At 40.8% G+C, this 14,009-nt stretch overlaps 1 protein-coding gene across 1 annotated transcript in view; it reads left to right on the forward strand.

Moving 5' to 3' along the window:
• Nucleotides 1-235: 235 nt before the first annotated feature.
• The window catches only part of PRP4K (pre-mRNA processing factor kinase PRP4K), a gene marked incomplete at its 3' end in the record, with an annotated part of 31,360 nt that continues 17,586 nt past the window's right edge, over nucleotides 236-14,009 (forward strand). Inside the window, exons 1-3 of the mRNA XM_084227862.1 lie at nucleotides 236-291; nucleotides 7,804-9,000; nucleotides 11,984-12,160. Coding sequence (XP_084083988.1) covers nucleotides 251-291; nucleotides 7,804-9,000; nucleotides 11,984-12,160 — 1,415 coding nt within the window. The 5' untranslated portion in view covers nucleotides 236-250. The remainder of the gene's footprint in view (nucleotides 292-7,803; nucleotides 9,001-11,983; nucleotides 12,161-14,009) is intronic.

Consider the following 14,009-nt stretch of genomic DNA (forward strand, 5'->3'; position numbering starts at 1 on the left):
CCCCACCTCCTCGCCCCGCCCCCTCCCGCTCCGACCCCGGAGCGGACCGGAAGTACGTCATGACGCTCTGGCGCCCTGTCCCCGGATGCACTTTTATCCCCGGATTCTTAGAGCAGCCTCAGAGCTCCACGGGTCCCTACGCGCTTAGCACATGCGCGCAGGCCCCGCTCCCGCTTCCTCCACTTCCTCCAGCTCCCAGCGTCCGGACAGCCGCCGCCGCCGCCGCCGCCAAGGAGTCAGGAAGTTCAAGATGGCCGCCGCGGAGCCCCAGGCGCTGCGGGAACAGCCCGAGTAAGTGGAGTCTACGACCTGGGTGGCGCGGGGGGCCGCAGCCTGGGCCCTGCCGAGTGGGGAACGGCGGCGACCCGCACGATGGGGCGGGAAAGTTCGGGCCTAACACCGAACGCCAAACTTTGCCCTTCCCGCGTGGTACGTTGTGGGGCGAGAGGCGCGGGCGGGCGGCCCTGCAGCTGCGCTCTCCGGAGGCCGCGGCTGTTGGGTCGAGGGCGGCCGCGGCCTGCGCGCGGCGTTGCCCTGGGAGGCGCAGGCGCGAGCGGCCTCTACAGGTCCCGAACGGGAGGCGGCGGTGCGGCCGCGCCTTCGGGGTCCTGCCGCGGGGACCCAGCCCGGCTCACTGGTCGCCCGGACTCCGCTGCATCGCTGCTGGGGCCAGCCCGAAGACTTCTCCCGCCCGCCGCGCCCCCGGCCGTCCTGCTACGGGTGCCAGTTTTACGACGAGAAATCGGGAGAAAGGGTGCTAAGGCCACCCCTTTTGAATGCCCCGGAGCTGAGGTTTGTGGCGAGCGGGATATTTCATCTCCCCGCCCTTGGGCTCAGGGCTCCAGCAACCACCGCTCTGTCCCACCCAGCCTAGTGGCAGCTTAGCTGCCAACTTGCAAACTTAAGGCAAAGTAAGATCAAGTCGTTGGTTTTGAGGCCTGGCATCTTCAGCGTGAGTTTATAACTCTTCTCTGAGAGTCTGAATGGAAGAATTGGTGGAAGTTCCAAACCCAAGTCATGACTATGGTTAAGAGAATATAAGAATTCATGAGACCAAGTGAAAACGAACTTCTTGGATAGGCTGAGAAGACGGCAGTTTTGTTTTTTGGGGTTTTTTTGCCCTCCCATGTTTATGCGAGGAAAACTCAAAGCAAGAACCTAAAAGGTGTTCCTGTAGCGGCCCTTTTCTACATTTGCATTATCTGATTTGTTTCTGCCCTTCTTAGGAAAGTTAGACACAGTCTCCCAGCAACTTGGAACTAAGAGATAGGCGAAATCTTGGCCACCAGACGAACGGCCCATCTCGACTTCATTGCTGTCCGTCCAGTTACGGATTCAGTCTTTGCTTGACTCAGTTGGACGGAGAATTACTAGTTTATTTTTAAGGACTTTTGAAAGCTGCTTTAATATCTTCACCGTTTGACATACTGGAACACATGGATTTGAAAGTTTTCATTAGACTTTGCTTCTTTGTTTCTCATGGAGTTTACAGTTACTGTAACAGTGTTTTTGCCAATACAGTAGCACTCTTATGTTCAGCAGTTGATTTTTCTAGTAATCTGAAAGGTTCTGTAATATTTTGTCCATTTATTTTCAGGGACGTTTCATTTATTTTGAGGGAAGGTTTAACCATATTTTATTTCCATATTCAAATTCTAGCTTTTTTATTATTTATTTATTTGTTTATTTGTTTATTTAAACAAGCACTGGGTACGGTCAGAAGCATGGGAGGGTGAGAGAATTAACCAGAGCCAGAGCAGGGAGCAGAACAGGCAGAATGAAGAAATACAGTGCTGAGGGGAGCAGCGAGCATGGCAGGAGAGGTCTGTGTGCCATGTGGGACCCTTGTTGGGGGCCAGGGATCAAACTGGTGCTACAAAGGCTGCGGACAGCTTCCCAGCCCAGCGCTCAGCCGTATGACTGACACTAAAATAGTCTTTAATTCCACTCTCCCAACCCACCAAACACTTGGAATATATGGAATATTTGGTCTATGTATGTCCCGCTTTCACTTACAAAAAATGTAAAATAACAGTTTAATGTGAAAGCTTGTAATGAATGCTGGAGTTTGGCTAAGCGGCTCTTTAGAGAAGACAATGGAAAGTTTACAATTATATGAATTTATCAATAGTTAGAGAAAACTTAGAAAAAAATGAATATGAAAATCAGGTTTTAAGCTCCCGGCAGGACTTTTAATGGCCTTTACATTTTTCGGTGTTTTTTAATTGACTTTTGGCAGATTTAAAGATCAAAAAGTTCTTATGTGGGCCTCACCAGTGGCGCAGCGGGTTGAGCGCAGCGCTCTGAAGCTGTCCGCAGCCTCTGCAGCACAGATTCGATTCCCAGCCAGGGAGATACCTACATGGCACGGCAGACTTCTCCTGTCTTGCCCACTGCTCCCCTTAGCAGTGTTTTTGGTTGTCTGCCTGTTCTGCCCCCAGATCTGTCTTTGGTGAATCCTCTCACCCTCCCTTGCCTCTGTCCTGTATCCCAGCTCTTGTACAAATAAAAAAATAAAAAATATATATAAAAATAAAAATTCTTATATGTATTGACTTGTTTGAACTGAGTTATCAGTTGCTGTTCCTAGCACTGAACAAATACTGACTAGTTTAATCCTTAAAACAGCCCAGTGGAGATACTGTTATTTCCTATATGTTACAGATGATGAAACACAGAAAAATAATGTGAACTTGCCCAGGGCCACACTTAAATGATAGATTGGGGATTTAAACACAGGCCTTCTGATATTAGGACCTTACTCATAACTACTGTAGTCTGATCTCCTGGTACACATTGCCACTCTTTGTAAAAATAACCTTTAAGTCTTGAGAGCTTTTTATTTGAGAGATCATTTTTATTTCCAGCATCCTGGGAAGGTCTATTTTTTGTTGTGATGGTTCTAATTCTTTGAAACGTAATTTCCCAAACAGATTTGGAAAAGGTGAGGGTGGAAGGGTGTGTTTTACGATTAATAGATCTTTGGGTTCATTCTTATTTCTACATCTACATTAATTCTGTGTTACAGAATTTGCTCACCATTCCAAAGCATAAATTGAATGCCTCTGAAGTAAAATTCATTAAGAATATTCTTTGAAAAAAAGTTGTGAAATAGGAAGTTAAAATAACACTGGTGGTTGCTAACTAGTTGCTTTTTCTTTTGAAGTTGTTCCATGACTTTCCATTGTGCCAGCTGCCCAAAGACTTTGGTTGTTTGAAGGGTTAAAACTTGCAAATTGTGCTTAACAAGAAGATTAAATGAATAAATACTGCTAGCAGTATTGTCTGCACTTCAAATTCAGCACAGTTTTCAAATAATGTGATTTGAAAACTTACTCAGTTCTCAGGTATTGCTTTATGATAAATAAACCTGTAGTAGGCCAGGTTTGTGTAGACTTTACCTGCTAAATAGGTAGTGTTAAATACCCATTGTTATCACAATAAAAAATGATGCAATTGAAGCTAAATAAGTAAGTTGGAAAATGTAAATTCGTGTATGTGAAACTTTTATACCTGCAGTAACTAATATGAAATATCTACGAAGACTTGAGTTTCTTAAGAAAGTTGTTGATTATTTGCCTAACTTAATTCCTGGAGCACAAGTTCATTGTATATAATTTTATATCACTGAATGAGTTCAGTTTCCCAGATTTACCTGGTCAGATTTCAGTTGTTAGTTTCTATGAAATTTGCTTTGAGGAGGATGAAGGTCTGAGTTAGAAATGGAATGACTGTTAACTTCTGGCCATGGTGATGTGGGTTCCAATTCTCAGAAGCTCCAAGAGCTGGCATTTCTTTGGAAAGATATCACTTTGGCGGCAAAACTGTTAAGAATTTGACTTGAAACTCTCTGAAATACTTAAAAGTTATATAAACCACTAGTTTAAAAAAAATTAAAGAGCAGATCTTTCTTGTGGAAGGTGATTAAATTCAGATCATTTGGGGGATTGCATTCAACCAGTAGTGTATGCCTGCTTTATGAGGCCCCGGAGCTATAACTGAGCAAAAACAAAAATGTTTACTATCAAGAGCAAGGAGTCCAGAATGGCCACTATAAATGAGCTTTGGTCTAATGAAGCAACTTTTATATTTACTCATTTCATTGATGCAGCAAATACTGAGTACCTACCATAGGTTAGCTAATCTTCTAGGCTGTAGGAATGGAGGTTGAAATTTTGCTCTCATAGGGCTTATGATTTAAAGAGACAATTATATTTAGTGGTGACAATTACTTTGGAGAAAAATTAAGCAGCGAAGGGAATATGAATATGTGTGTGGTAGGGTGAGGATTGCAATTAAAATGAATTGGCTCAAAAAAGCTGACTGCGAAGTATTTGAGCAACAACCTGAGGTAAAAGAACCAGCAACTATCCATCTGGAGAGCACTTTCCAGGCAGAGGAAGCAAGTGCAAAGCCTTGTAGTGGAGGATAAGGTGGTGATGGACCTGCTCAGGGAGAGAGCAGTGTGGCTGGATCCTAGCGAGTCGGGGAATCTCAGATGTCGTGGAGTCTTGGGAATTCACTATTTCTTTAGCAGTTTTGTGTGACAGTCATTCATAGGTGTGAATGCATTTCTACAACAAACCTGTAATTTATAAGTACTGTTATTTCCCTAGATTTGCATTTGAGCAGCTGAGACAAAGTGAAGTAACTTGGGAAGGTTACACTACTATGTTATGTTGGAAGCAACATTTGACAGGGAGTTTGATTCTAGAGTCTGTGTTCATTGATAGTATTCCTTAAACTAACATTTTTTCAGATTTATTTAATTATTTATACAAGAACTGGGGTACAGGTCAGAGGCATGGGAAGGCAAGAGAATTCACCAGAGAAAGAGTGGGGAACAGAATAGGCAGAAGACCGAAGACACTGCTGAGGGTAGCAGCAGGCAAGGCAGCAGAGGTCCGCCGCACCATGTGTATATCTCCCTGGCCGGCCGGGAATTGAATGCACACTGCAGAGGCTGTGGACAGCTTCACGGCTCGGTGCTCAACCCGCTGCGCCACTAAAGAGGTCCTTAAAATAACATTTTTAGATCAGCCCTGCCAGCTCCATAGTGTTGACTCCAGTGAATATATGTATCCAGGATCTGAATAATAATTACAGCTTACTTTCTGGCACTTGGATCATGCTAAGCACTGTTACAAGCTTTAATACCTGTATTAACCCCGTGCAACCTGTGCTTTGACGTAGAAGCTATTATTTTCTTCATTTTATAGTTGTAGTTCCTGCAGAGTGAGAGCACACACTCTTTAACTTGCCTGAGACCACTGTAGTGGGACCCCAAGTAGTTTGTTTTGAGACTGCTTAACCACCCAGCTATTCTTACGTCGTGTGGACTGTTGCGGGGTTGGGGGGTTTAGAGAGTTTGAGTTTTAGCTTATTGACTAGACTTTTGTGCTTGGAGCTTTTAGATTTTGTATACTTGAAAATCATTATCAACCTCCATATCCATGCCCATGTTTTGCTTTGCCTTTTTTTAAGGTTTATTTATTTATACATACCGAACTGGGGGACAGACCAGAGGTGTGGGGGGTAAGAGGTTTCACCAGAGACAAAGTGGGAAGCAGAACAGGCAGATTGACTGAAATACACTGCTGAGGGGAATAGCGGGGAGTCAGGAGAGGTCTGCTGCGCCATGTGGGTTGCTCCCTGGTCGGGGATTGAACTCGTGCTGCAGTGGCTGTGGATAGCTTCATAGGTTGGATCTTAACCCCTTGTGCCACCAGGGAGGCCCTCTTTTTCAAAATTTTTAAGAAAATTTGATGATCCAGAGTACTACATTTATCCTGTCTTCTCATACCCCATTAAAGAGAGGTCAGTCAAAACTAAAACCAAAAGACCTAGCGTTCTCTGCAGCTACCTTTAACCCTTTCCACTTCCACAGTCCACAGAACCAGAAACGGAGATTTGGCCAACTGACAACCAAAAATCAGAGTTGAGTTTCATGCCATGTGGTAGTTACATGGTCTCCATCCCCTCGTGGTTTTCACCCAACTTTTCAAATGCTCCTCCTCATACTCCCACATCTATTGAAGACTGGGACCTGGCTGGAGGACCAGAGTTTTGTTCAGAATTCTGCATCCTTATAGTGACAGCGTCATCACAGATAGCCCCTATAGTAGCCTCACCTTGCACATCCTGGGCCTCCAAGTCCAGGGAGCCTCTAACTCTTGTCTCAACCACTTTCCAGAGTGGCATGCTCTGTCTTGTCTCCTGTCATTGCGCTCAGCTGAAGTCTTACCTCCATTAGAACAGTTTCTCCCACAGCTGATGCCCTGGCAAGACTAGCTTGAAGTTTGCTATAAAGAATTATCTCTTGTCAGCCACTTTTTTTCTCTAAGAGGCCCCTTCCCCTTTTAGTTAATTCCTGACTCATTCTCCAGGACAGTGTTACTGAACTTTTAGTTTTTTAATTGATGATGGTTCTTGATAAGTGTTTCTTTTACTCTTAAGTTCCTGATAAACAAATAGCTTGGGTTTTTCTGTGATCTCCTAAAAGATACCTTCATTGACCTTCTTCACAATGATTGTAAGTGATCCTTCCCAGTTCCCATAGTCCATTTATGTCTTTAGCATTGCACTTCTGCAATGTTTCATGTGGTTTTCTTTTCCGCTGGACTTTGATTTCCTTGAATAAGGCAGATATTTGTCTCATATGTCTTTGTTTTTCTGCTACCTAGCTTAATGCCTACATATAGTATGTGATTATTTAAAAATGATAAATTGAATAAGTTTTTGCAAAAAGTTATTTGTAGTATAGGGCTCAAATAGTAAACTTACTGAAAGTCCTAGGAGTATAATATTTGAAGGATTTGAGTAAAATAATCCATATCTTCCTCTAAAAATAGTATGATGGTCTGAATCCAAATAATTTAAATTGATTTGGATCTCATATTCTAGTATGTGATGATATAGGATGGAGATGCTATTTGTAGCCTTTGTTTACCCTGGAATTACCAAACAGCAAGGATTTAGCAAAGTAATTGAGAAACACATCTAATAGAACAGAAGCTACACCTTAATTTAATTAAAATTTTTTGCATAACACCAGTGTTAATATCCACGTTTTGGGAAATTGGGCTTTCATTTGAAATTTAGAAAGTAAATTGCCTGATGAACAAATACTGGGCTAAACCATGTAAAATCTTGTACTGTTGACTTGCAAAACATACCCTTTGATGGGGTTCATCCTCATCACACATACAGTTGAGCGTCCTCACTCCTTGTCACTTCACTTTGAAGTTTAACCCTGAGGGGTGTGTTTACATGATCAGCATAAGCCACGTGGTGGGTGCGTTGATGGAGTGCTTGTTTAGGGCATAGTCAGTCCTGACTCTAGAAACTGAGAGAAAACTGAAGGTATCCTTCTGAATTTCAAGTGGAGAAAGGAAACAGTCTCCCGGTAGATCTAAATATTGGTATGTATGTATGGGATGTTAATATGTATGGGAATGTTAATGTGTATGGGAAATGCGAGTTTAAAGATCGTGTTTCTGAGGGGCAGCTAAATTAAATCAATACTAATGGTATTTTATTACACCTGATTTGGATTCCCTTTTTTTTTTTAAATGTCATCATGACTTCATCCTCTAATACTTGGTGTTTACATCAGAGACAATTAAATTTAGTCACCTAGTTATTGCTATAAACTTGTGAAATAAAGTGCCTGAAGATACTCTGAAAGAATTTCTGTGACTGACTTCATGTATTATATCGGGATGTATTTTGTCGTCATTATTTAGTTATGACTGAATGTTTGATAGATGATATGGTTTTAAAATGTGTTTGATGCATTTGTAGGATGGAAGATGCTGATAATTCTGAGAAAAGTGTAAATGAAGAAAATGGAGAAGTATCAGAAGATCAATCTCAAAATAAGCACAGTCGTCACAAAAAAAAGAAGCATAAACACAGAAGTAAACATAAGAAACATAAACATTCCTCAGAAGAAGACAAAGATAAAAAACATAAACATAAGCATAAGCATAAGAAACACAAAAGAAAAGAGATTATCGATGCTTCTGACAAAGAAGGTATGTCTCCAGCAAAAAGAACTAAACTTGATGATTTAGCTTTGCTGGAAGACTTAGAAAAACAGAGAGCCTTGATTAAAGCTGAACTTGATAATGAGTTAATGGAAGGAAAAGTCCAATCTGGGATGGGGCTCATATTACAAGGTTATGAGTCTGGCTCAGAAGAAGAAGGGGAGATTCATGAAAAGGCAAGAAATGGAAATAGGTCTAGTACTAGATCCTCCAGTGCAAAGGGGAAACTTGAACTTATGGACAATAAAAATAGTACAAAAAAGCGAAGTAAAAGCAGATCCAAAGAACGGACTAGACATAGGTCTGATAAAAAGAAAAGTAAGGTCAGTGCTGAAATAGTTAAAGAGAAGACAGCTAGGAGCAAATCAAAGGAGAGGAAAAAGTCCAAAAGTCCATCGAAAAGAAGTAAGTCTCAAGATCAAACAAGAAAGTCAAAATCTCCCACCCTTAGAAGGCGATCTCAAGAGAAAATTGGGAAAGCCAGATCTCCTGCTGATGACAAGGTAAAAATTGAAGATAAAAGTAAATCAAAGGATAGGAAAAAATCCCCAATTATAAATGAAAGAAGTCGTGACCGAGTCAAAAAATCCAGATCCCCGATTGACTTAAGAGGTAAATCCAAAGACAGAAGGTCACGTTCCAAAGAAAGAAAATCAAAACGGTCTGAAACTGATAGAGAAAAGAAGCCAATTAAATCTCCCTCTAAAGATGCTTCATCTGGGAAAGAAAACAGGTCACCCAGTAGAAGACCTGGTCGTAGTCCTAAAAGAAGAAGTTTCTCTCCGAAACCACGTGATAAATCGAGAAGAAGCAGGTCTCCACTTTTAAATGACAGGAGGTCTAAGCAGAGCAAGTCACCTTCTCGAACTCTGTCCCCTAGTAGAAGAGCCAGGAGCCGATCCTTGGAAAGAAAACGAAGAGAACCAGAGAGGCGGCGACTTTCTTCTCCGAGGTAACATTTTCAAATACTAATGCTGTCTTACCTTAACCAATGCGCCAGACTTTGTAGGAGAAATTAGAATTTGTGGACAGTAAAAAATAAGATAGTGATGAATTTTATGGTTTTAAATATAACCTTGTCCATTAATATTTGCACTTTGTTGGTATCTTGATTGGATGATTTACAAACACAAAACTTGCTGACATTAGTATTTTTTACTACAAGTTTTCAATTTAGTATCTAAAATTGTCAGAATCACTCTTTTTTAAAAATATTTATTTATGCATACAAGAACTATGGTATAGGCCAGAGGTGGGGGGCAGGCAGTGAGGATTCATCAGAGACAGAGTGGGGAACAGAATGGGCAGATTGACTGAAACACACTGCTGAGGGGAGCAGCGGGTAAGTCAGGAGAGTTCTGCTGCACCATGTGGGTAGTTCCCTGGCCGGGGATCGCTTCATAGGTTGTGCCACCAGGGAGACCCCAGAATCACTCCTTTAAATCCAAATTATTTGGATTTAAATTCCTCCACTTATGGGGGAAGTTTATAGAACAGGGATTATTCATTGAACAGTATAAGCTGATATTGTTAATGTTAAAGGAGGTATCAGTTTAAAGATTGTAATCTATCTACTCCTGAAATTGCATGATTTTTAATTCTAGCAGTATCGATTGAAGATAGAATAAGGGTTAAAGGACATATACTTCTTCAGGCGTGGTCAAGAAAAGAATTTATAGGCTTCCACATTATTTGAATTTTTCCTTTAATTGGCAGGCACCTCTTCCGTAAATAACAAAAACAGTTTTTGTTTCAAATACCCAACTAGAGTCCTTAGCAAATGCCTCAAAATTTTGTTTTCAAACTGGCCCAGGACGGGGCCCAAGAAGGACCACTTTAGCTTAGGCAATCACTATAGGCTCACTGCAGAAAGGTGGAGGAGGAAAGGGCCATTTCATGACAGTCACTCAGAAGAACATGAGATCTCAACACAGCACACTCTAAAAACAACATTCCTGAAATTTCCCTGAAGATGATTTAAACTTCAAGGCCAACATATTTATACCTATGCAATAAATATTAACATCAAAGAGTAAATGGGCAGGAATTCAAATTATCGTACATACCCTCCATATTATAGTCAAATTGAAAATGGACCTTTTTTCCTGCTAATTTATATACATGCCTTACTGTTGACAAAATAGTCATAAGTTTTGGAAAAATAGTGTGCGAAATGATGTTATCTGTCTCATATGAATTACTTGGTACATTCAGTCCATTCTTTTCCTCATAATTCTCATTTCTACTCATGAGGTGGGGTGATTCTCACACTTAATATTTAAATGGAAACATAGATTGGGAGGTTATTTAACTTACCTAGGGTCTTAGAACTAATAAATAGTGCAGAAAGGATTTGGAAGGAGTTGTGTTGACTAGTCTAAATTAGTCATATGAAATTATCTCTTAAAAGTTGTTACGACTATGTACGATAATTTGAATTCCTGCCCATTTACTCTTTGATGTTAATATTTATTGCATAGGTATAAATATGTTGGCCTTGAAGTTTAAATCATCTTCAGGGAAATTTCAGGAATGTTGTTTTTAGAGTGTGCTGTGTTGAGATCTCATGTTCTTCTGAGTGACTGTCATGAAATGGCCCTTTCCTCCTCCACCTTTCTGCAGTGAGCCTATAGTGATTGCCTAAGCTAAAGTGGTCCTTCTTGGGCCCCGTCCTGGGCCAGTTTGAAAACAAAATTTTGAGGCATTTGCTAAGGACTCTAGTTGGGTATTTGAAACAAAAACTGTTTTTGTTATTTACGGAAGAGGTGCCTGCCAATTAAAGGAAAAATTCAAATAATGTGGAAGCCTATAAATTCTTTTCTTGACCACGCCTGAAGAAGTATATGTCCTTTAACCCTTATTCTATGCACGCACAATTATTTGATTGTTTTTTCTTAAAAAAAAAATGGAGTCTTTTTTTTTTTTTAAGATTTATTTATTTATTATTTATATAAGCACTGGGTACAGTCAGAAGCGCGGGAGGGTGAGAGAATTCACCAGAGCCAGAGCGGGGAGCAGAGCAGACAGAAGGACCGAAGTACACTGCTGAGGGGAGCAGTGGGCGGCAGGAGAGGCTCCTCCGGTGGCCGGGGAGCAGCCGGGGATCATACCGGCACTGCAGAGGCTGCAGGCAGCTTCACAACCCAGTGCTCAACCGCTGTGCCACCAGGGAGGCCCCAAAAATGGAGTCTTACTATTCTTTTTAACAGTGATTTACTTTTATGATTACATGAACATTTTTTTTCACGCTTGTATAACAGCAACATGGTATGTCACGGTATAGGTATACTGTATTTAATCAGTCCCTATTGGAAGTGATGAAAAGCTGGGTTGGTTCCAGTTTTTCCCCTGTTGTTTGGAAGGATATTTAGTTATGGATGAGGTTTCTTCGCAGACTAGATTCATAGACGTGGACTTGCAAAATATTAGGTGACAGACATCTACATTTTAGAGAGTTACTGCTGAATTTCCTTCCAGAAAAATTGTACCAGTACCTACTTCTGTGACTAGATGGATCCTTAAGCCTTAAAATCCTTACTGATAGTTCCTCTGGTTCAAGGTTAATATTGATTATAAGACTTATTGGTAAAAATGTCAACATTTAGAAAGAAAATTGATCTTCAGACTGAGGTAATAGAATATTATAAATCACTCGGGCAAGTTTTATTTCAGTTATCTGGGATTAGAATTAGCAGCTCTAACTGGATAATCTTAATCTTCAAATTATGAGATCAGTGGAAAATTATTGTGTGCTTACCATAACAATGAAATGTGATCATGATCCTCTGAATGTATTATTACAAAACATGTTTATCTGTTCACTACGTTTGAGTTAGTGTGCCCTTTCTTAAGATTTTCTTTACATATAGAAGAAATTTGTTTATTTTGACAAGTCAAAATGCTTTTCCTGTTAACTTATATTTGGTTACATTAAGAACACGACCTCGAGATGACATCCTCAGTAGACGGGAAAGATCAAAAGATGCCAGCCCAATCAACAGGTGGTCTCCAACCAGAAGAAGAACAAGTAGATCTCCTATTAGAAGGAGGTCTCGGTCCCCACTTAGACGTAGCCGATCTCCAAGAAGAAGAAGCCGATCTCCTCGGAGAAGGTAAATAGGTGGTACATATGTTAATCTTTTTTTTTTTTTTTAAGATTTATTTATGTATGCATACAAGAATTGGGGTGTAGGCCAGAGAGAGTGGAGAGCAGAACATGCGGATCCACGGAAATACACTGCTGAGGAGAGCAATGGGTGAGACAGGAGAGGTGTGCTGCACCATGTGGATTAGCTCCATGCCCGGATTGAACTCCCGGCAATGGCTGGCTATAACTTGATGGCGCTGAGGCTTAACCCCTTTGCCACCAGGGAGGCCCACATATGTTATTCTTTAGATTGAGTAAACTCTGAATGGTTTTGAAACTCATTAGCTCAGTTGGTAGTTTTCATAAAGATTGTTTTTCTCTGAAAAATTGTGGCGGAATTCCATGTGGTTTGCTTTTATCAACATGAGAGATTTCTCACACATTTATTTTTCTTTAATATAATTTCCTTTCATATTTAAATAAATGTTGATTTATTCTTTTCTCTGTTTTTATAAGGGAGATAGATAAATACTAAATGTCTTAGACTTAGAGGCCTCCCTGGTGGCCTAGGGGTTACAGCTCAGCACTACTGCCATGATAGCCTAAGTTCCAGCTAACCAACGTGGCACAACAGACCTCTCCTGTCTCACCTGCTGCTCCCCTCAGCAGTGTATTTCAGTCCGTCTACCTGTTCAGTTTCCCACTCTGTCTCTGGCGAATCCTCTCACCCTCTGTACCTCTGATCTACACCCCAGTTCTACGCAAAAAAAAAAAAAAAAAACTTTTAAAAATAAATAAATGAGTTAGACTTAGGGTGTTGGTTTGGTTTATAGTAGTGAATATTGATACTTGATGACTCTTGGCAAAGACATGTTTAATTCACAGCAGTGGAAACCATTGTATATGAAGCTCAGTGGGTGCTCGGTGTTTTAAAGCAGGGAATCATTTTAGTAATCCAGGCCCATTAAGTATTTAACCTAAAGCCTAAATGGATGTTCACTTAGCAATCTTTTAACATTTTTATTTGAAGTAATATATGACTGTAGTTTCAAAAGAAAGTATACCAAGCTATGCTGCAAGCAGTAGCTATATCTTTACAGACTCTTAAGTATTTTTGTAAACTAGCTTCCCGGAAGTAGACATGTATTTTTAAAATGTGTATGTTTAAATTTTTTAAAGTTCTTGCTGTGTCCATTGATCAGAGCTAGTTTTTGTTAATACTACCCCATACATGTTTCTCTTCTACCTAATTGCACCACATACTGCATGCTTCCTCGTACAATATAATCATCATGATCGTGTGCTTAGCAGATGGGGAGTGGTAGGGTTGTGGGGGGAGGGAGGACCTCCTTTCAATGCTTCTAGCTTCCAGCTGAGAACTGCCGCGCTGGGCTGTGTACCCCACTCACCGCAGACTGTTTCCGTTTTTCTCTTCTGGGATTCTGTTTCCTGTATCTAGTGTCTTTCCATGTTTCACATCCTTGCTTGGTGTGATGCATCTTCAGCTTCCCGGGGAAAGGTGGCCAGGCCTCTGTCTCTAATAAAAGCCTTTCATACTCATTGTTTATTTGTCAAAGAATAAAATTCTAGATTGAAAGTCATTTTTCCTTCAGAATTTTGAAGTTGTCCCATTGTTAATATCTAGTATTGGGAAATCCCATTCTGATATCTAAGCATTTCCTAGAGAACTTCTTTTTTCTTTCGCTCATTATATAATGTCCTGTATTCTGAAATTTCGCTGTAAGATACCTTGGTTTGTGGATCTTTTTTTCCACTGATTTTGCTCGGCACTACATAGGCCCTTAAGCCAGGGAGACTACTGTTGACTATTCCTGGGAATTTTTTTGTTGTTTTTCTTGTTTGCTGCCTTTTTC

Source organism: Talpa europaea, assembly GCF_964194135.1.
Source record: "Talpa europaea genome assembly, chromosome: 2".
NCBI lineage: Eukaryota > Metazoa > Chordata > Mammalia > Eulipotyphla > Talpidae > Talpa > Talpa europaea.